At 43.1% G+C, this 24,326-nt stretch overlaps 2 protein-coding genes across 2 annotated transcripts; both read left to right on the forward strand.

Annotated features, from left to right (window-relative positions):
- Positions 1-9,249: 9,249 nt before the first annotated feature.
- Positions 9,250-10,479, forward strand: LOC138473451 (transcription factor SPT20 homolog). The gene has a single exon (XM_069612102.1). It carries the CDS (start codon positions 9,250-9,252, stop codon positions 10,477-10,479), a length of 1,230 nt encoding a protein of 409 aa, XP_069468203.1.
- Positions 10,480-12,049: 1,570 nt separating this feature from the next.
- LOC138473452 (golgin subfamily A member 6-like protein 24) lies at positions 12,050-13,591 on the forward strand. The gene has a single exon (XM_069612103.1). It carries the CDS (start codon positions 12,050-12,052, stop codon positions 13,589-13,591), a length of 1,542 nt encoding a protein of 513 aa, XP_069468204.1.
- Positions 13,592-24,326: the final 10,735 nt, after the last annotated feature.

Below are 24,326 nucleotides of genomic sequence, written 5' to 3' on the forward strand. Positions count from 1 at the left end.
GTAAATTGGAGGTCGAAATTGACAAATGTATGGTCTCCTCACATGTAATGCAAAAGAAGAAAACAAGGCCTATTCTTTAGGCAGAAATTGAAGATACATGATGTGCTTATATTCCCTCAAATGCCATAGAACAGAGAGCAACAGCAAGGTCAACTACAGACAGGGAACTTTGGCTTATGGTCAAACTGATGAGAGATGATGGCCTAGTTGGGAAAGTGGGGAGTTATCTGACGTGAATCAATTAACTGGGTTTCGATTCCCTTAAGTGCTGCTAGCGAGCATAAAGTCTTAGGTTGGGTGGGATGCCAACCAATCAGCGGGTCTATGGGGCAGCCTGCTATACATTGTTGCATAGACCAATCCACTGCTTTTTTGTCTGCTATAATCAGTATTATACGTATTTGGAGGTAGTTCAAAGTGTGTCTTACAGATAAGAGACCGCCAATGAAGTATTAACCAGTATACTTTCTATAAGTAGACGACATCTTTCCATAACCAATACCTCCTGCCAGAAGGTCTTATGGTTTGCCACGTAGGATGATGTCATAGATGACGCATATTATGATAAAAGACCTCTGTGTAATCAAGTTTGTTTGTGTGTGTCCACCGTCAGCCGGTGTCTGCCTGTGTACCCTGCTTTATTAAATGGAGTATAAAGTAGTACTTTACTCTGCCATATTCTTTGAGTTTGTCCGGTTATTTGGTCAAAGATCTTTTATTGGTAATTCCATCTAGCACAACAGACGCTTCAAGGTGCTAGAGCACATGAGTATGACTATGAGAGTCAGCAGGACCTGACACCAATTATGAACGCTGCAAGTCAGAGTGAAAGGTAAGTAGGTTGGCAGCGTGTAAATCAAAGAGATCATCAGGCCAGAAATTAAAGTCTCCCAAGATAACCAGCTGGGAATAGTTCAACTGTAGGGCCGAGACAAAATTAGGAAAATCCGTAGAAAATGAAGGGTCAAAAGTAGGTGGTCGATTGATGTTTAAAAAATAGATAGTGATCGTAGGAGAAAAGGACGAACTAACCATGATGTGTTCCATTTTCATCTAATGCGAAACTATAACCACATGTTGACGTTCCCATGCAGCACCTTTTCTGTATCACCCTGACTAACTGTGTCTTGGGTGCTGGACTCAGTACCTAAAGGTGGGGGGTTGGAAGATTTGTACTGGCATAGATTCTGTGTGAATTCTGTGGGTCTGCATTAGCTGAGACACCCCGTTGTTCCCTGCAGGAGCAATCTGATTTAAAGATACACACGCTGCATTGCATTTAATGTGGTGGCCCCCTGTTCTGGGTCTCTACTGCTGTGGGTGCGGTGGGGGGTGGGGGCGGAGGCAGAGGATCCTCTCCATATCACCCCGGATTGCCACATCATGTAGTGGGCTATGTAGCCTGGCCTCCTGAGTTGCCCCCACACACAGCCATTTGGACAGGAAGGGACACCTGCCCGGCCTACAGACCCAAGCTACTCCTCACTGATGATGCCCAACAAGGTTGAAACATGCCTTGTGATCTCGTGCAGAAGGGCAGGACCATTTTAAGCACTTTTGGGGCCCTGGGCACGGACATCTTTGGGGGCCCCCCCTCCACCAATCCAAACAAATTAAGGGATCAAGAATAATGGTCGCACCCCCAAACCCCCACCCGTGGCGCTCACAACCTATAGGTTGATATGCTGTTTTGCAGCATAATTGGCACGCTTACTCTCTTTAAGTCCCCTTACCTTCTTCATTCTTGCTCTAATCAGAATGATAACCAAGTAGCATTTGAAGACCAACATTAGCAGTCTACGAATAGGTTACTGCTCTAGTGCATACAGGATAATTGTTATCAATAACATCCAGGAAGTTGTGCAGCCTGTAGTATTAATGCAGCACCATATGTAAAAGGTACATGTCACCCATAACAGACAGAGAACTCACATTAGCTACCTCATAGAATGCAAAAGTGCTCATGCATGGACAGAGGAGACAAATTGGAAGGAAGGAGAACGCTACACATACCGTAGCATGGATAGTGGATGCAGATTAGAAGCTACCAGGAAGGTGTCTTTATCGAGACAGATTGAGATTGGAAGTGGGATATGCTTTTCAAATAGTGTTGCCATTAGATACCAAAGGAACAAATGCCTGTGGTGTGCGTTATAAATATGCTCACTATTAAAGTGGAAGCAACCCTATAGCCAGTGAAACCATGAATAAGCCTTTTATGAAGATCATAACATGAGAAGGAAATCACTCTGAAGGGCTGACAATTTTGAAAGGTTTAGGGACTGGCAATATAAGATTAAATGAGATGCCCAGGATCACACATTGGTTAAGGGCTGAAGGGGTAAAGCTGGGATTTGTGCCAACACTGCAATTTCTGCATTTGAACACTTTCTTTTCCAGTTCTTACCATGAACTAAAACAATCTCATTTTATAAAAATGGACTTGGAATGTACACAAATCACATTACCAAACATAACCATTTTTAACAAAATATTATAGAAGGGTTCTATGCAAAATGGGAATGGTTCTAGCTTCATTCTCTCCATCATCAAGGGAAGTATATAAGTACCAGCATACCAATCGATGTGATTTAACACATGTAATCTGGGTTTGTCTTTTGTATTTTAAAGCTTTAAATACTTCCAAAACAATGGCTTGTGACATTTTCATTTATAAACGTGCATTTTTACCAAAAAACTAACCGTTTTTGTGTCAAACAAGCAGATCTTGAAATATGCTTGCCTAAGGCCTAACATCTGGTCCGCTCTCTTCTGTCTACCACCCCTTCCAGTCAAATGGTCTACATAAGAAGAAAGATCAAGTAATGGGCTAAACGATGCCAGAAGCCTGCAAGAAGGCAAACCTCACAGAAGACAGCAAAGTAATGTAAGAAATATTAGATGATTTGACCAGGATCACTGTATCGTCTGCTGGCAAAGCCAGGATATAAGCATGAATGCTTTCGTTCCATAGTCTTGAAATTGGATACTTATTCACCTCTTAGACTAACAGTTTATGCCATTGTTGGAGCCGATTGCCTAGATTTTACAACACCTCATCTGAACAAATCAATTTGTAGACCTTCACCATACGGATGACATGTTAGTTTTTATAGCATTCCCTATCTGGTACAGGTACATTGCTGATACCAGCAGATGTTGTTCTGCAAAACCAAGTAGATATGCATCAGGTTTTATAAACTTCAACATAGGAAAGGCTCAGCCAGCCTTGATGGAATATGATATTCTAATTTTGCATATGAACACATATCTCTGCAATGGGTGCTTCACACACTGAGCTAACTTCTGAACCATTGTCGCACTCAATTTATCAATATGCATTTCACTGTTGCCTATTGCAAAGGATCAACATAATTCCCACAGGAAGGAAAGAATGCTACAGAGTTGTGCCGTAAGGAACACACAAACTATGTATACCATAGTGAACACAGAAAGCAATACATGATGAATTGATCAAGGCAGAATGTACTATTCAAAACAGAAAGACAATGGGTTTAAGGACTCAGCAGTACCACCTAAAATATCCTGATGTGTGCTATTTAAGACTGCTTAACAATGTAATCTTCTTCAGATCAGGCAGCCTTTTTGGGGCCCCCTCCAAGGTGGGGGCCCTGGGCAAGTGCCCCTTTTGCCCTCCCATAAAGACGTCTCTGCAGAAGGGATGTGACCTAGCAGTGCGGGCTGGACTGCCCCTTTTGGGGTAGGACTAAGCCTGATTTGCATATGTTTTTTCCCCTGCTCTAATGGCTTGGTAGGCTGAAAAACCATGGTCTGGAGAGTTGCCCAGAGCTATTCCCTTGGTTATGATTAATTCAAAACCTTCCAGCTATTACCTTTTTGTTTTGTTTTCAGGAAGGGACACTGTAATGCATCGACCTTGGAAGGTTTGGGACCGATTGGAAGTACACCTAACATGGATGCTGGAAGCTTCGTGTTGCGGTCTATGCATCATCCAAGATGGCCGCCAGCACGTATTTACGCACAACGCACCAGTGCTCCGATGCGTTGTATCAAAGTACTTTCGTATCTTACCAGCGCTGTGTTTCTGAATCTCTCGCTACCTGTTATTGCTTCCTGTTGTTTATTCTTCTCTCTTCTTCCACTATCTTACACCGAGGTTTACATACTATTTTTTGGGTACCTTTCCTTTATACGGTTGGATCCCTGATAATCGCACTTTGAGGTTAGTTCTTTAACTCCTCAGTCTCTGTATCTATCCTTCCTGCTATGTACCTTGTTTACTTTCACCTTGCGTACCGTTTCATTTCAACGTACTCTGTTTTCTTCCGATTGGAGTTTCTTCTCTCTAGTGACAGTCTACCCTTTCTAGGCTACTAATCACCAGTTTGTCGGTTCGCCGTCTTGGCGTTCTTCTTCCATCCGGCCATTATCCTGTGCTCCTGGTGTGCCTCAGTTCCGTCGGCACCACCGGCTACTATAAACTGCCTTTTGGACACGATTTCTCAGTTCTCTCGATCATACTACACCGAAGAAAGGACTGGACTTGCTTCTACTCTTCTACCCAACCTGAAGAAGACCATTCACACAGGGTTTTTTCAGCTTACGGCTTTTTCCCTGGAACAGCGGGTTGGCTCCTGGGAGGCTTCTGGGATTTGGTTCCTATCCGTTCATGGTGGCCTCCGGGGAGTCACGCCCGTATTTGCATCAAAGAAGGAGTAAAGAAACCAGAAATACACGAAGGAAAAAGAAGACGGAACTCCAAGAAGATTCCGCCTGTGATTCAGGTGAGGAGGAGTTGGAAAGGAGGGGAACCAGGGTTGCAAGTTTTGACAAACACCTTCACAAAGCACAGCAAAGTCTTCTATCCAAGCCAATGCATGACTTGAAACATTATGGGAAAAATTACTACAATTATAAATACGACCCGAAAATAAAATGAACATGTTCTGGAAGCTCTCAGAAGTAATAATGGGCACATTCTCAGAGGTCGCACACATATATCTTTCCGAACTTTGATGAGGTCGATGGCTCTGATTTAGTTGGAGAATCTTAAACAAAATCTCAACCCGAGATGTAAAAGATGCAAGAGGTGCAAAAGAGGAACAAGGTGGTACAGATGCAAATAATGCAAGATGTGGAAATGTTTCTAAAGATGCAAAAGATGCAAAAAATGGAAAAGATGCAAAAGAGGAACAAGGTGGTACAGATGCAAATAATGCAAGATATAGAAATGTTTCTAAAGATGCAAAAGATGAAAAAAGATTCAAGGGATGCAAAAGAGGAACAAGGTGGTACAGATGCAAATAATGCAAGATGTGGAAATGTTTCTAAAGATGCACAAGATGAAAAAGATGCAAAATATGCAAGAGATGCAAAAGAGGAACAAGGTGGTACCGATGCAAATAAAGCAAGATGTGGAAATGTTTCTAAAGATGCACTAGATGCTGCAGATGCAAAAGATGCAAGAGATGCAAAAGAGGAACAAGGTGGTAAAGATGCAAATAATGCAAGATGTGGAAATGTTTCCAAAGATGCACAAGATGCTGCAGATGCAAAAGATGCAAGAGATGCAAAAGAGGAACAAGGTGGTACAGATGCAAATAATGCAAGATATGGAAATGTTTCTAAAGATGCAAAAGATGAAAAAAGATGCAAGAGATGCAAAAGAGGAACAAGGTGGTACAGATGCAAATAATGCAAGATGTGGAAATGTTTTTAAAGATGCACAAGATGCTGCAGATGCAAAAGATGGAAGAGATGCAAAAGAGGAACAAGGTGGTACAGATGCAAATAATGCAAGATGTGGAAATATTTCTAAAGATGCAAACGATGAAAAAGATGCAAGATATGCAAAAGAGGAACAAGGTGGTACAGATGCAAATAATGCAAGATGTGGAAATGTTTCTAAAGATGCACAAGATGCTGCAGATGCAAAAGATGCAAGATATGCAGAAGAGGAACAAGGTGGTACAGATGCAAATAATGCAAGATGTGGAAATGTTTCTAAAGATGCACAAGATGCTGCAGATGCAAAAGATGCAAGAGATGCAAAAGGGGAACAAGGTGGTACAGATGCAAATAATGCAAGATGTGGAAATGTTTCTAAAGATGCACAAGATGAAAAAGATGCAAGAGATGCAAAAGAGGAACAAGGTGGCACAAATGCAAATAATGCAAGATATGGAAATGTTTCTAAATATGCACAAGATGCTGCAGATGAAAAAGATGCAAGAGATGCAAAAGAGGAACAAGGTGGTACAGATGCAAATAATGCAAGATGTGGAAATGTTTCTAAAGATGCACAAGATGAAAATGATGCAAAATATGCAAGAGATGCAAAAGAGGAACAAGGTGGTACAGATGCAAATAAAGCAAGATGTGGAAATGTTTCTAAAGATGCACAAGATGCTGCAGATGCAAAAGATGCAAGAGATGCAAAAGAGGAACAAGGTGGTACAGATGCAAATAATGCAAGATGTGGAAATGTTTCCAAAGATACACAAGATGCTGCAGATGCAAAAGATGCAAGAGATGCAAAAGAGGAACAAGGTGGTACAGATGCAAATAAACCAAGATGTGGAAATGTTTCTAAAGATGCACAAGATGCTGCAGATGCAAAAGATGCAAGAGATGCAAAAGAGGAACAAGGTGGTACAGATGCAAATAAAGCAAGATGTGGAAATGTTTCTAAATATGCACAAGATGCTGCAGCTGCAAAAGATGCAAGAGATGCAAAAGAGGAACAAGGTGGTACAGATGCAAATAAAGCAAGATGTGGAAATGTTTCTAAAGATGCACAAGATGCTGCAGATGCAAAAGATGCAAGAGATGCAAAAGAGGAACAAGGTGGTACAGATGCAAATAAAGCAAGATGTGGAAATGTTTCTAAAGATGCACAAGATGCTGCAGATGCAAAAGATGCAAGAGATGCAAAAGAGGAACAAGGTGGTACAGATGCAAATAAAGCAAGATGTGGAAATGTTTCAAAAGATGAAAAAGATGCAAGAGATGCAAAAGAAGAACAGGGTGGTACAAATGCAAATAATGCAAGATGCGGAAATGTTTCTAAAGATGTACAAGATGCTGCAGATGCAAAAGATGCAAGAGATGCAAAAGAGGAACAAGGTGGTACAGATGCAAATAAAGCAAGATGTGGAAATGTTTCAAAAGATGCAAAAGATGAAAAAGATGCAAGAGATGCAAAAGAGGAACAGGGTGGTACAAATGCAAATAATGCAAGATGTGGAAATGTTTCTACAGATGCACAAGATGCTGCAGATGCAAAAGATGCAAGAGATGCAAAAGAGGAACAAGGTGGTACAGATGCAAATAATGCAAGATGTGGAAATGTTTCTAAAAATGCACAAGATGCTGCAGATGCAAAAGATGCAAGAGATGCAAAAGAGGAACAAGGTGGTACAGATGCAAATAAAGCAAGATGTGGAAATGTTTCAAAAGATGCAAAAGATGAAACAGATGCAAGAGATGCAAAAGAGGAACAAGGTGGTACAAATGCAAATAATGCAAGATGTGGAAATGTGTCTAAAGATGCACAAGATGTTGCACATGCAAAAGATGCAAGAGATGCAAAAGAGGAACAAGGTGGTACAGATGCAAATAAAGCAAGATGTGGAAATGTTTCAAAAGATGCAAAAGATGAAAAAGATGCAAGAGATGCAAAAGAGGAACAGGGTGGTACAAATGCAAATAATGCAAGATGTGGAAATGTTTCTACAGATGCACAAGATGCTGCAGATGCAAAAGATGCAAGAGATGCAAAAGAGGAACATGGTGGTACAGATGCAAATAATGCAAGATGTGGAAATGTTTCTAAAAATGCACAAGATGCTGCAGATGCAAAAGATGCAAGAGATGCAAAAGAGGAACAAGGTGGTACAGATGCAAATAAAGCAAGATGTGGAAATGTTTCTAAAGATGCACAAGATGCTGCAGATGCAAAAGATGCAGGAGATGCAAAAGAGGAACAAAGTGGTACAGATGCAAATAAAGCAAGATGTGGAAATGTTTCAAAAGATGCAAACGATGAAAAAGATGCAAGAGATGCAAAAGAGAAACATGGTGGTACAAATGCAAATAATGCAAGATGTAGAAATGTTTCTAAAGATGCACAAGATGCTGCAGATGCAAAAGATGCAAGAGATGCAAAAGAGGAACAAGGTGGTACAGATGCAAATAAAGCAAGATGTGGAAATGTTTCTAAAGATGCAAAAGATGCAGGAGATGCAAAAGATGCAGGAGATGCAAAAGAGGAACAAGGTGGTACAGATGCAAATAAAGCAAGATGTGGAAATGTTTCAAAAGATGCAAACGATGAAAAAGATGCAAGAGATGCAAAAGAGAAACATGGTGGTACAAATGCAAATAATGCAAGATGTAGAAATGTTTCTAAAGATGCACAAGATGCTGCAGATGCAAAAGATGCAGGAGATGCAAAAGAGGAACAAGGTGGTACAAATGTAAATAATGCAAGATGTGGAAATGTTTCTAAAGATGCACAAGATGTTGCACATGCAAAAGATGCAAGAGATGCAAAAGAGGAACAAGGTGGTGCAGATGCAAATAAAGCAAGATGTGGAAATGTTTCTAAAGATGCACAAGATGCTGCAGATGCAAAAGATGCAAGAGATGCAAAAGAGGAACAAGGTGGTACAGATGCAAATAAAGCAAGATGTGGAAATGTTTCAAAAGATGCAGATGAAAAAGATGCAAGAGATGCAAAAGAGGAACAAGGTGGTACAAATGCAAATAATGCAAGATGTGGAAATGTTTCTAAAGATGCACAAGATGCTGCAGATGCAAAAGATGCAGGAGATGCAAAAGAGGAACAAGGTGGTACAAATGTAAATAATGCAAGATGTGGAAATGTTTCTAAAGATGCACAAGATGTTGCACATGCAAAAGATGCAAGAGATGCAAAAGAGGAACAAGGTGGTGCAGATGCAAATAAAGCAAGATGTGGAAATGTTTCTAAAGATGCACAAGATGCTGCAGATGCAAAAGATGCAAGAGATGCAAAAGAGGAACAAGGTGGTACAGATGCAAATAAAGCAAGATGTGGGAATGTTTCAAAAGATGCAGATGAAAAAGATGCAAGAGATGCAAAAGAGGAACAAGGTGGTACAGATGCAAATAAAGCAAGATATGGAAATGTTTCAAAAGATGCAGATGAAAAAGATGCAAGAGATGCAAAAGAGGAACAAGGTGGTACAGATGCAAATAAAGCAAGATGTTGAAATGTTTCAAAAGATGCAAAAGATGCAAGAGATGCAAAAGAGGAACAAAGTGGTACAAATGCAAATAATGCAAGATGTGGAAATGTTTCTAAAGATGCACAAGATGCTGCAGATGCAAAAGATGCAAGAGATGCCAAAGAGGAACAAGGTGGTACAGATGCAAATAAAGCAAGATGTGGAAATGTTTCTAAAGATACACAAGATGCTGCAGATGCAAAAGATGCAAGAGATGCAAAAGAGGAACAAGGTGGTACAGATGCAAATAAAGCAAGATGTGGAAATGTTTCAAAAGATGAAAAAGATGCAAGAGATGCAAAAGAGGTACAAGGTGGTACAAATGCAAATAATACAAGATGTGGAAATGTTTATAAAGATGCACAAGATGATGCAGATGCAAAAGATGCAAGAGATGCAAAAGAGGAACAAAGTGGTACAGATGCAAATAAAGCAAGATGTGGAAATGTTTCAAAAGATGCAAAAGATGCAAAAGATGAAAAAGATGCAAGAGATGCAAAAGAGGAACATGGTGGTACAAATGCAAATAATGCAAGATGTGGAAATGTTTCTACAGATGCACAAGATGCTGCAGATGCAAAAGATGCAAGAGATGCAAAAGAGGAACAAGGTGGTACAGATGCAAATAATGCAAGATGTGGAAATGTTTCTAAAGATGCACAAGATGCTACAGATGCAAAAGATGCAGGAGATGCAAAAGAGGAACAAGGTGGTACAGATGCAAATAAAGCAAGATGTGGAAATGTTTCAAAAGATGCAAACGATGAAAAAGATGCAAGAGATGCAAAAGAGGAACATGGTGGTACACATGCAAATAATGCAAGATGTAGAAATGTTTCTAAAGATGCACAAGATGCTGCAGATGCAAAAGATGCAAGAGATGCAAAAGAGGAACAAGGTGGTACAGATGCAAATAAAGCAAGATGTGGAAATGTTTCAAAAGATGCAAAAGATGAAACAGATGCAAGAGATGCAAAAGAGGAACAAGATGGTACAAATGCAAATAATGCAAGATGTGGAAATGTCTCTAAAGATGCACAAGATGCTGCACATGCAAAAGATCCAAGAGATGCAAAAGAGGAACAAGGTGGTACAGATGCAAATAATGCAAGATGTAGAAATGTTTCTAAAGATGCACAAGATGCTGCAGATGCAAAAGATGCAAGAGATGCAAAAGAGGAACAAGGTGGTACAGATGCAAATAAAGCAAGATGTGGAAATGTTTTAAAAGATGCAAAAGAAGATGAAAAAGATGCAAGAGATGCAAAAGAGGAACAAGGTGGTACAAATGCAAATAATGCAAGATGTGGAAATGTTTCTAAAGATGCTGTCATGATCTCTGCTTCCAAAAGATCAGGACTTGCCCGACTCCCTTGGAAGCAGACCCATAACCCCGGTTCCGAGTGCCAGCCAGTCCCAATTGGGACCTTTTGGACCCTGTCCTGGCGCCAGTGGCACCAGGCTCATAAAGATGCCCAGTCCCAGCGCTGGAAGCGCCGGGCTCATAATGCTTGGGTGGACTTACCTGCAGCAGACCATGCTGCTTACTTACCTGCCAGTTGAACCCCTGATCCTCTTCTGTTTGGGACTACTTTTCCTGTTGGGTGGGGCAGGAGCCACTCCCTAGGTTCAGAACACTGGAACTCTTCTGGAAAGCAGGAACTCTTTTCTTACCTAGGCGTGGCTGTGGAAGGAGACACCTAAGCACTACAGGAGGCTATTTAAACCACACCCGATGGATGAATCTTGCTTTGTGTTATTCTGCATTCTCTGCAGCAGAACGCTCATCGTGTCTTCTGCTTCTAATCCTGGGCCTAAGGGAACAAAGGCTTACCATCCTGGAATCCAGTCTTCAGCAACACCTATAAAGACAAGAAAGAACAGGTTAGCACTACGGTCTTCAGTGACAGCTCTTCACTTACCTGGTCCATCGGCTGTCACCAACGCCTCGCGCTGCATTCCGGCATCTGAAAGACAAAGGCTTACCTACTCTTCGTGCGCTCCGGAGGTCTTCGCACTGCATTCCGGCATCTGAAAGACAAAAGCTTACCAGCTCTTCGCACGCTCCGGAGGCCTTTGGCGCTGCATCCCACATCTGAAAGACAAAAGAAGGTGCGTTTAAAGACATTGGGCAACTTTATTACTCACGTGCCATTACTCCTTCCCACGCCGAATCCAGTGGGTATTCCAGCACCCTTCAGCTTCTCTAAAGCTCCAAACTTGTACCTGCAAGATAAAAGGGACAGTTAGTGCGCATCGTGAAGCAGGCTACAAGCGCTTACTTACGTGCTTCCAGGCGCTTCTATTCCTCACGCGGGTTCGATCCTCAACTCTCATCAGCCCGCCATCCGCCATCGCCGGAACCCTGCAAAACAAGAGATATCATTACAAAAGACTTTTAAGACATTTGAAGTTCCCAGAACTTACCGTTCGTGCAGTTAACGACGGACAGCAGTCCTCTGAGGTCAAGAGGCCTGCACCCTTATCCAGTGAAGAAACTGGTTACGGCACCCTGCCCCGAGGCAGATGGAGAGCTCGGCGTTCACTTACCTAAGGTGAGGGTGTTAACCTTTGGGGTTCTACAGGAGAAGAGAAAGGGAAGAGGAGAGAGGCACCCAATAACCCCAGTTCATTAATCCCATATTTTCTATCTGCAGACATCTTACTCTTCGAGTCAGACATACAGTGCACAGAGGTCCAGCCCAAAGAGCCAACCGTGTGTTACACATCACCTTTGAAGATACGGCATTCACCCAGTCAAGACCGGCGCCTCTGCGGGAATCAGGTGAGCGTTACAGATGCACAAGATGCTGAAGATGCAAAAGATGCAAGAGATGCAAAAGAGGAACAAGGTGGTACAGATGCAAATAAAGCAAGATGTGGAAATGTTTCAAAAGATGCAAAAGATTAAAAAGATGCAAGAGATTAAAAAGAGGAACAAGGTGGTACGAATGCAAATAATTCAAGATGTGGAAATGTTTCTAAAAATGCACAAGATGCTGCAGATGCAAAATATGCAAGAGATGCAAAAGAGGAACAAGGTGGTACAGATGCAAATAAAGCAAGATGTGGAAATGTTTCAAAAGATGCAAAAGATGAAACAGATGCAAAAGATGCAAAAGAGGAACAAGGTGGTACAAATGCAAATAATGCAAGATGTGGAAATGTTTCTAAAGATGCACAAGATGCTGCAGATGCAAAAGATGCAAGAGATGCAAAAGAGGAACAAGGTGGTACATATGCAAATAAAGCAAGATGTGGAAATGTTTCTAAAGATGCACAAGATGCTGCAGATGCAAAAGATGCAAGAGATGCAAAAGAGGAACAAGGTGGTACAGATGCAAATAAAGCAAGATGTGGAAATGTTTCAAAAGATGCAAAAGATTAAAAAGATGCAAGAGATGCAAAAGAGGAACAAGGTGGTACAAATGCAAATAATGCAAGATGTGGAAATGTTTCTAAAGATGCACAAGATGCTGCAGATGCAAAAGATGCAAGAGATGCAAGAGAGGAACAAGGTGGTACAGATGCAAATAAAGCAAGATGTGGAAATGTTTCAAAAGATGCAAAAGATTAAAAAGATGCAAGAGATGCAAAAGAGGAACAAGGTGGTACAAATGCAAATAATGCAAGATGTGGAAATGTTTCTAAAGATGCACAAGATGCTGCAGATGCAAAAGATGCAAGAGATGCAAAAGAGGAACAAGGTTGTACAGATGCAAAGAAAGCAGGATGTGGAAATGTTTCAAAAGATGCAAAAGATGAAAAAGATGCAAGAGATTAAAAAGAGGAACAAGGTGGTACAAATGCAAATAATTCAAGATGTGGAAATGTTTCTAAAGATGCACAAGATGCTGCAGATGCAAAAGATGCAAGAGATGCAAAAGAGGAACAAGGTGGTACAGATGCAAATAAAGCAAGATGTGGAAATGTTTCAAAAGATGCAAAAGATGAAAAAGATGCAAGAGATGCAAAAGAGGAACAAGGTGGTACAAATGCAAATAATTCAAGATGTGGAAATGTTTCTAAAGATGCACAAGATGCTGCAGATGCAAAAGATGCAAGAGATGCAAAAGAGGAACAAGGTGGTACAGATGCAAATAATGCAAGATGTGGAAATGTTTCTAAAGATGCACAAGATGCTGCAGATGCAAAAGATGCAAGAGATGCAAAAGAGGAACAAGGTGGTACAGATGAAAATAATGCAAGATGTGGAAATGTTTCTAAAGATGCACAAGATGCTGCAGATGCAAAAGATGCAAGAGATGCAAAAGAGGAACAAGGTGGTACAGATGCAAATGTTTTGGAGGAATCCTCTGGTGACAAAGCTAAATAAATAAAACACTGGATGGGGTCGGTTTGACACACAGGGCACCGCCGACAAGCAAACAGAAGCAGGCTGCTTCACAACAAACCCTCGAAAGACACAAAGGCTTCGGTGGAACACATATCCTCATCAAGCGGCTTGGTAACCCTAAAGAGCTCTGTGCCAAGTAGTGCTCTCTCGAAGGCATGTTCACAAGATATCACACATGCCGAGTTTGCCTAGTTACACACCAAAAACAGCTGCACATTCTCGTAGACCTAAAGCACACACACCGAAACAGACTGCCTTGACGCTAATAGAAACACCTGGCTCAGGGTACACAGGTAACACTTCCCCTTTAGTGGACACACCTGAGAATAGGAAGCCTAGACAAAGTCAGTAGGATGAGGTGGTTTTTCCACTGGAAGCCTCACCTTCACTGGAAGTAGTGCCTTGTAGTGGAAAAACCACCTCGTCAAACCATCGGACAAAAGATAGATTTGAACAAACACAAGATAAAATGGCCTCTTTCCTGGACTTTTTAGACAAACATCCTATAAAACGTAAACTTGTACAGGAAGATGATGTTTCACCGAAGAGAGCAAGAATGAAATGAAATGATATTTTATGTATATCGCGCTGGTACACAAGTGTTTCAGAGCGTGACAGAGTAAAGATCAAGCCCACGCTAAGGAGGAGCCCATACCTGAGCTTGATGGAGATCATGAGGAAGATCAACCGGCCGTGGGAGACCCATTCACGAAGCCAGAAGACTAGACTCTCCTGTCTGCAGACATCATGGATGAACAGATTCTATATAATGATCTTTTTGAAAAGGAGGTCGATTTCTTCAAAATCGACACCCGTGAGTCTGAAGAGGAGTGATTTCGTTGATGACATTATCACTGAGAGATAGCAAATAGGTCCAGATATCCTGTCCTTACAGTCTGTATAAGGAGATTACTGCCATCCCGCTCTACACCAGCCCTAACCAGAGCTGTGCATGCACACACTGAGAAGCGCTTCAATCCAGCCCCCACAGACCCTCCATTTTATTAAAGAGCATCTTGAGCTGGATTCTCTCGTAGTTACTACTGCCCGTAAACGCGCTGCGACTCCTTTAGCCACATCCGACGCACCTTCTAATAAGGAGAAGAAAAAGATTTATTCCCTGGGGGAAAAGGAAGCAACATCAGATGCTTTTCAAATGCGTATCGCCAATAGTACAACTCTTAAGGCAAGATTTAATAGAGCACAGTGGGATCATGAGGAGCACCTTGTTAATGGTGTCCATGAGGCCTTTAGGTCTGAATTACTTAAGACGCTAACAGAGGGCATGCAGACAACTAATACCATCATCAAGAACACTCTTGATGCTAAAGATACCGCTGGTAGAATAGTTGCAGAGGGCATCCTCATTAAGGCACCCTCACTAAAAGTCATGCATGGCTAAGAAATTCTAGGTTTTGACCAGAAGCCCAGGCCGCACTGCTACACATGCCTGTGGAAGATACGAGTTTGATGGTATAAGGTAGAAGTGTTGGTAATACCGTTTACTGTCACTTTTACTGGTCTGGCCAAGTACGAGTTTTCCGGAACACAGTTCCCGGAAATTATTGGCACCGGTCTCGCCTCATCCAGAATTACCAGAAGCGGTAATACCAGCAACAAAAGTACCGGGTAGGCCAGAAACCTGCACCGGTAATACCTGCACAGTGGTATCACCAGCATATTCTGAGACTGGATTTGCCGCTAATACTGACTGATATTTTCTGGTAATACCGGCAAAACCAAGGCAGAGATAAGAACACCTTTGAGCAGCTGGTCAATGGACACGTGAAGGAAAGTAGGCCACAGGTGCACCCAATCCACCTAGGGTCACCCAATGCACACAGTACACCTTCCCCCAAAACACTTTCCAAAACAGCAATGCTGCCAGTCATTGTTGCAAACATGCAGCTGGAGGTGCTGCATGCCAATCCTCAGCTGCAGTGGCTGGAGTACCAGCAGAGCCAACAGGTGGTCAGGGAGAGGATGAGGATGACGGGGATGCAGATGGCGAGGCGGAGGTATTTAGGGATCCCTCGCACAAGGGCCACACCCTGGGCCCTCACTGACAGGCAGATACTAACCCTGTACCGCCTAAACAAGGAGACCATACTTGACCTCCTGACCCACATTCAGGAGGACATTGGGAGCAGGATTGGCATCAGGCCAGCCATACCACCGCTGGTAAAGCTGGTGTCGGTCCTGCACTTCCTGGCTGGTGGCACGTTGCAGCACTCTGTGAGCCAGCTGCACGGCATTTCACAGTCTTTTTTCTGCAGACTGCTGGTCCAGGTACTGGAGGCCCTCCTGCGCCATTTGGGCCAGCACATCACCCTCCCAACCACCCTGGCACAGTTCAACACCAACAAGGCCTGCTTCTATGCAATTGCAGGCATGCCTAATGTGGTGGCAGCATTGGACTGCACGTATGTTGAGCTGGTGCACCCCCCCTCGCCTCTGAAGAGGTCTACACGAACAAGAAGTAGTTACATCCCCTGAATGTCCAGGTCACCTGAGACACAGCACGCTACCGACCTACATGGAATGTCACAGAGGACAAAGGTTTCTAAATTAGGGCTCCTGTAGGGGGACCTATTCTGTCCAGGAAGGCTACTTATAAACACGGATACAATTGAACAGGTCAAAAGAAGGAACACCTTCACTCTCTCCTGTGTTCCCTGTTGTCTAAAATAAATAAACACAGACACTCAAGTAATGGTATTTTACTGAAAAGATTGTTTGGACTGTATTATACATCGTGAATGGAATTGATTGATGTGTCAACATTTCTTTTCACCAAACATTACTTTCTATATCACACATATAGACCATGAAAGCAGACACCAGTGATGCCGGTGAATGCTTGTGCGACAGAACCGAGGACAATTCAGTAATCGTCACAACATAGTAAACAGCATAATAACAAGTGCAAAACAAAACGAAAAAAACATAGTATTCTTGACACAAACAGTGATGTTACACTGTAGGTAAGAGGTGCGTCTACACCAAGGTGTTTCTGCCGTCTCAGGGGGCTAGATGGGTCTCATGTCTACTACGGCATTCATCAGGACGTGGTCTGTGTGGGGGTGCTGTAGACAGGGAAAGGGAATATTGTTTAGGAGAGAGTTCAAGTGAAATGATTTAAAAGTCAATTTAATGGTTGGCTGTACCATGTATATAATATCATGGAAGGAAGACAGCTTACCTGGGTGGAAGAAATTCCACCAGGTATTCGTGTGTGGGGCCGTCAGTCGGGGCTCCTAGAGCAAGAAAAAGGAGGTATTAGTCTCCTCAGATAAGAACATGTGTGAAAAATCGACACATGCAGCACCGAGTGGTTGTGCAGCTTGTTCTATCAGTGAAATAAAATCTTACCTCACATGCAGGACTGGGATCCGCGAAGATTTCGTGTGATACACAGTCCTGCAAGAGGTCACTAAATCAGTATCATGTTGTTGATATGAGAACCATTATCTAGGTGGACAAAAAATTGCAGCGCCGTGAGCGTACCTGGTGGCAAAGCGCGAGCGATGCTCCGTGCAGGCTGTGTTCTGCAGGGGTCTGCAAGGACTGCTGAGTCACTCCAGGGCAGAAAGAAAGCGAAAGACGCGGCGTAATGGACGCCGTCGCTAAGCAGCCGATCATTATATACCGGCGGCCATGTTGGAATGGTTTAATGGCGCCGGGATACCACGTATCACCCGGGGATAACCCAATCCTCTACACAGGTGTGGAAAAGGGGGTCCAAAACGTGTGGGCAATGAAACAGGTGACTGTTAGGTACATATACGGAATTATGGAGTGACCAAAAGCGTATGTTGATAACGGTTGTCATGGTAACAAGTCAGACGTGCTGTAGCAGCAAAAAAACATATTATACAAAAACGAGCATAATTTAACTAGACATATCTGGCTAGACATCGCTTGAATACATGGACAAATACAGTAATTGGTTCAGTAATCAATTGCTGACCGAATGGTGATAACAGTTGTCATGGTAACAAATCAGACATGCTGTAGCAATAAAAACCCTTACAAAGGAGCGAGCATAATTCATGGACATATATGGCTAGGCATAGCTTGAATACATGAAAAAACCGAATGGTGATAACGGTTGTTATGGTGACAAGTCAGACGTGCTGTAGCAGTAAAAAATTATTATTATAGAGGAGCAAGCATAATTCAGTAGACATATATGGCTAGGCATAGTTTGAATACATGAAAATACACAGTATTAAATTTCTAACCACAGTGTATGTAAGCAGAATCCTGCGTGTGTTGTCCATTTCTAGAATGTAACCTAACATGTTGGTGACCCAAAAGTCGGCACTCCCTGAAGTGTAACAAATCACTATGTGGTCAAGTATATTCTGTGACCCAGAGCCCTCTGCATATAATCTGGGCGGGGGCAGACATGTGATGGAAGAGCAGCATGTTTGTGTTTATAAGAAAGACTTCCACTCAAGTGAAATGTTGAGTCCTGCTTGCACTGTATCTAGTTTATGGACCTATCTTTGCTCAAGTTGGGTCAGGGTCTTATTCAAGTCCCCTCCCCGTTTGGCTGCGGTGACCTTCTGCAGTGTAAACCATCTAAGGTCTGTGTCTTTGTTTTTTGCTTTATTGAAATGTTCCACAAGGGGTTTATCTGCTACCATGTTCCTTATGCATGATCGGTGCTCAGAGAGGCGCATTTTTATTGGGCGAATGGTCTTGCCTACATAGAGGAATCCACAGGGGCACTGTATGATGTATAACACATCTTTGGTGTTACAATTCGTGTGCTCTTTCATCGTCCATTTGATTGTCTTATGTTCAAACGATTTCTTCTGTAAGGTGAGCGGGCATGCTACACAGTTCCCACATTTGAAATGTCCCTTGGTGGGTGGTAGATCCCAGAGAGTGTTTTCGCTTCTTTCCGGTGTGCCAATGAATGTATGGACTAGGGAATCCTTCAGGTTTTTGTTTTTCTTAAAGGCGAAACATGGTGTTTTACTCAAAGTGCCTGGTTGTTTGACCAAGTGCCAATTTTTCTTCACGATTTTCTGTATCAAAAGGCTCAGTGGTCCAAAGGTGGTCACACACACTAATCTTCCTAATTCACTTTTGGGCTTATTTTCAAGGCAGATCTCCCTCGGTGTGTTCCTTGCTCTCTTGTTAGCTTGCTTTATGGATTTCCGTGGGTATCCTCTCTCAATTAGACATCCTTGTAGGTCTTCTGCATGTTCCCTGTAATTTTTCGACATCGGTGTAGTTTATACGAATACGTAGGAACTGTCCATATGGTAGATTATACTTTAACCCCATGGGATGATAACTGCTGTAGTGGAGTAGGGTGTTACGATCTGTCGGTTTTCGAAAGAGTTCTGTTTTGATTTGGTTCCCCGTTCTGTATATGTGTAAGTCCAGAAAATCAATCTGGTGATGGTCCCAATGGATGGTGAACTTTATGTGCAGGCTACGTGCATTCAGCCAGAGGTGGAATGCCTGGAGTTCGTTGGGGTACCATCCCAGATGATCAAGACGTCGTCGATGTAGCGTTTCCAAAGGGCAATGTGCTCATGGAAGGGGTTCGCTCCCATTGCCACATTCTTTTTCTCGTATTCGGCCATGAAGAGGTTAGCGATGTCAGGGGAAAAAGTTGCCCCCATGCTCACTCCCTTGATTTGTTTATAAATTTGGTCTTGAAAGAGGAAGAAGTTCTCAGACATGGCCAACTTGATGCATTCCAAGATGAAAGCAGTGGGCGTAGTGTCTACATCTTCTCGGGTGTCAAGGAGGTCACGTAACGCCTGCAGGCCCTCGTCCTGAGGGATGGATGTATATAGTGCCTCGACATCCATAGTGGCAAAAAGGCTGTCGTTAGTTAGGGAAATACCATTGAGCAAATTGATAGTGCTGGTGGAGTCCTTGAGGTATGAGGGCATCCTGGCAACAAACGGTTTTCGAAAAAAATCGGTGTAAAGAGATAGGGGTTCGAATAATGACTCACATGCAGAAACTATCGGTCTTCCTGGTGGTGTATGTGTGTTCTTGTGCACTTTCGGCAGGATGTAAAAAGCTGGAATTTTTGGATTTGTTTGATTCAGGAAGGATTGCTCCTCCTCACAGATCCATCCTTTTTCCAGAGCATGTTGGGTGAGGCTCATAATTTCGGCTTGTAGAGTCTTAGTAGGATCGGACCTAAGTGGTTTGTATGACGTAGTATCGCTGAGGAGACGTAGGCATTCGGTATTGTATTTGGTGGTGTCCCAAACAACTATACCGCCGCCCTTGTCTGCCGGCTTGATCGTGATAGATAGATCTGTCTTGAGTATTCTCAGGGCTGCTTGTTCTTCCCGATCCAGGTTATCTCTGTAGTAGTTTTGTTTAGAGAAGCCGGCCATCACGGTTTTGGTGACCACCCTCTCAAATGCTTCAATTTCGCATGGAATCGAGTTTGGTGGTGGGTAGAAGGTAGATTTTTGTTTGAGACCAGTAATATTGTCTGATCTAGATTCGGGATGTTGATCTTGTTGCTCCGCCTCTCTCGTAGCAGGTAGGTAGACTTCAAAAAAATGTTTGAGGCATATGTTTCTATAGAACCTCCGGCTCGATTTCGAAAGGTTGAGATTTCTGGGCAGGGACAAAAGAGAGCCCCTTTCCTAGGAGCCTTAATTCAGCTGGAGTCATCACACGGTCGGAAAGGATGAAGACGGATATTCCGAGGCTGGTGCTTGATTCTGATACCACTGGCGCGTCCTCATACGCTGACCCGATGGCGTAGGTCTCCTTCTGGGTCTGCCTCTTTGACCTCCCCTGGGAAAAAAAGGTTGTTGCTGGCCTCCAGAGCCTAACAAACCAGCGGAGCTTCCGCTACCACTGGATGAGGACCCAGAAAAATTGGCTCCTCTATTTCTCCTGTTATATCCCTGACTGATTTGTAAGTCAGTATAGTAAGTGGGCCTCAAGTAGGGATATGTCCTCTCCCCACCTAGATAATGGTTCTCGTATCAACAACATGGTACTGATTTAGTGACCTCTTGCAGGACTGTGTATCACACGAAATCTTCGGGGATCCCAGTCCTGCACGTGAGGTAAGATTTTATTTCACTGATACAACAAGCTGCACAATCACTCGGTGCTGCATGTGTCGATTTTTCACACATGATCTTATCTGAGGAGACTAATACCTCCTTTTTCTTGCTCTAGGAGCCCCGACTGACGGCCCCACACACGAATACCTGGTGGAATTTCTTCCACCAGGTAAGCTGTCTTCCTTCCATGATATTATATACATGGTACAGCCAACCATTAAATTGACATTTAAATCATTTCACTTGAACTCTCTCCTAAACAATATTCCCTTTCCCTGTCTACAGCACCCCCACACAGACCACGTCCTGATGAATGCCGTAGTGGACACGAGACCCATCTAGCCCCCTGAGACGGCAGAAACACCTTGGTGTAGACGCACCTCTTACCTACAGTGTAACATCACTGTTTGTGTCAAGAATACTATGTTTTTTTCGTTTTGTTTTGCACTTGTTATTATGCTGTTTACTATGTTGTGACGATTACTGAATTGTCCTCGGTTCTGTCGCACAAGCATTCACCGGCATCACTGGTGTCTGCTTTCATGGTCTATATGTGTGATATAGAAAGTAATGTTTGGTGAAAAGAAATGTTGACACAATCAATTCCATTCACGATGTATAATACAGTTCAAACAATCTTTTGAGTAAAACACCATTACTTGAGTGTCTGTGTTTATTTATTTTTGACAACAGGGAACACAGGAGAGAGTGAAGGTGTTCCTTCTTTTGACCTGTTCAATTGTATCCGTGTTTACAGAGGACAAAGGACCTTGATGTTGGGTGAGTACATGTACAATACCATATACCTTGCAGCATGAGTAACAGGAGAGGGGAGAGGACAACAATCTCACAAATGCATGTCCGAAAGCACCCTGAACATGCAGGACCCACCACTGCACCCCTCAATTGACAGGGAACAACACAGAGTAGCACATGACTAGAGATGTAGCAGTCACTGTCCAGGCCTTTTCAGACTCAACTGGGCATCCACACGCAGTGCCCTTCAGGTGCCAGAATGCAGCACCCCCACCTCATGCTATGGCAGTGAAGTGGCAGACATGGCCACCTAGGGTCATCTAATGTATGCCCTGGGGCACCCCAAGATCCCGGGGACAAGCCTGCAGATGACACGCAGCAACAACAAAGACCAAGGCAGAGGAACAATCACAGGAAACAACACAGTCCTGTGATGCACGATTAGCCGTGCCTATCCAATAGCACGTCCAAAACCGGAACAGGCTGCCCAGGCCCACACACACTTGGTATAAGCCCTGTGGGTCAGGCTAAGGCAAGGTGCATGGTCCAATACCAACAATGTAGCCTATGGCATTGATGTTCAATGAGCCACCCAAACACACACCCATACATAGGATGAGAGACTGTCAAACAACTACTGATGGACACTACCCTGCCATCTGACCTGGCATGCACTCAATCCACCAGTAATCAGACCCTCCAGCTTATAGCGATTTTGCGATCCCGCAAAATGCCGCGAAAACGGCCGTTTTGCACAAAATGCCGCAAAACGGCCGTTTTGTGCAAAAATTCTATCTTTAAAAAAATAAAAAAAATTTTACTTTTTTTTTTTAAGTAATCTGCAAAAATTACTGTTTTAAAAAAAATAATACTCAGGGTGACAAGTTCTCAACTTTTTTTACACAAGTAATGAAATGCGCTAACACATCTCATCACTTGCGCACCAAAAAAGTGCAGCCCAATTCACAAGGGACACATGAATGGGCACATTCTATATGCGCGCCCATTCAGATGGCCTTTTTCACCTCCTTGATCAAATAAAGTGGCGTTTTTGTCAATTTAAAAGCGCATCCCTCATTTCCAAGCAAGATGCACTTTTAAATGTGAAGAAATTGTAGGCAACCCTATGCGCACGGGATGTGGGGCTGCCGCTGCATGGCAAGGTCTTTCCTGACCCTGTCATGCATTTCTTTTAAGGTATGAACCGCTGCTGTGCCGCTTGCATTTCTGTTCCTCAAACAGGATAAACATGCATTTTTTGGGTCGCATTTTACAGCGGCAGGCACCTGGAGGGCCTGTCCCTGTGAAAGGCGCTAGGAGCTTGCAGAACACTGTCTGGAGAGCGATTCTATTCAAAGTACTGCCCATTTTGATGACAAAAATCTATCGAATGTTACAATTTGACCTATTTCGTCCAGTACTATTCGATCCATTTTTATAAATACTGAACATGTGTTGCGTGGGTGTCACCCGCTCCCCATGTTCAGCTTTTTTGGTCTCGGGTGATTGCAGAAGTGTTTTCCCCTTTTTCCTCAAAATTGGAGCCGGGGACAAAAAAAAAAGAAAATAACAAAAAAGGGACCCTGCGGAGTCGGATCCGACCCACGTTAGAGGGACGGATCTGGCACCGCAGGGTTGCAGGGGAAGTGGCAGCGACCAAGCAGTTAAGTAGGGGAGGGGATGGGGTGGTGGTGAAAGGTACATTTTGGGTTGTTTGGCTAAAGTGCAAATCAATTTGCAGCGAAATTGACTACGGTCAATTCTGCCGCAAATAATTACACTTCGGTCAAACAACCCAGAACACCATTCAAGGCAGCTGGCCAGCGCACCATTTGCGCTACAGCTCAAGCCTGTGGAAATGCGCCGGTCACCTTTGAGAATAAAGTGACCTGCTCATTTCCAAAAATGGGTTGTCTAAAAATAGCATATCCTCCGTTCTTTTTTTAAATGCCCCACTATTTGAGGAACTGGGTCAAAATCTACATTTAAAAAAAAATAAAAAAATGGTTACACTATGAAAGAGGGAGAGTGATGGGTGAGATGTGAAGTGATAGGCAAGAAAGCAAAGGGAGAGCAGTGGGTCAGAGGAGGAAGCGCAGCACAAGAGAGCAGAGGAAGCAGTGATGCGGTGGGCCAGAAATCTAAGAGCGAGCAGAGGTACAGAAAGTAGAGGGAGCATGTGGTCAGTGAGCCAGAAAGCAGAGAGGAATCGGTTGGCCAGAAAGAGGCAGCGAGCTGCAGATTGGGATAAAGGATGAGGGAAGAGTGTGATAGAATGGGAGAAAGGATGCAAGATGCAGAACCAGCACAAAAGAATGAAACTGTATATTGCGAGAGGAATTTTAGAGTGTAAGGTGTGAGTTGGGAGTATGATTTGGAGTGTGACCGGGGCTGGGCAGTACAAATTGTGACTTGACAGTGTGACATAGCACGTGAGTATTTGTATGACAGAGTGAGAGGTTAAGGAATGTAAGTTGGGATGGAGAGTTGGTGAGATGTGTGTTGGTGAGAGAGGTGTGTGGGTGTTTGGGGGATTGGAGAACATAGAAGGGGAATATTTTCAGCATTACAATTTATAATGATCAATTTAGTTAATATTATTAAATAGTTCAAAGAAGGTAGCAGGCGCTCCTCTCCAGAAAGAACATGGCATGATAACACGTGTATGGGGTTGCTTTTGGTACTCTTGTTCAGAGAGGAATTGCCATAGCGTTTCGGTGCTGGACTGCCCATGTGGGCGGGACAAAGACTGATATGCAAATGGACATTTCCCATCTGTGAAAGGTACAGTGAGCAAAAAGCATGTGCTGCAAACTCTCATCTCAGAACAGGTAATCATGCCATGTTCTTTCTGGAGAGGAGCGCCTGCTACCTTTTTTGAAATACTATTAA

The sequence above is a fragment of the Ambystoma mexicanum genome, chromosome 8 (assembly GCF_040938575.1).
Source record: "Ambystoma mexicanum isolate Mex_15411 chromosome 8, UKY_AmexF1_1, whole genome shotgun sequence".
In the NCBI taxonomy this organism is placed as follows: domain Eukaryota; kingdom Metazoa; phylum Chordata; class Amphibia; order Caudata; family Ambystomatidae; genus Ambystoma; species Ambystoma mexicanum.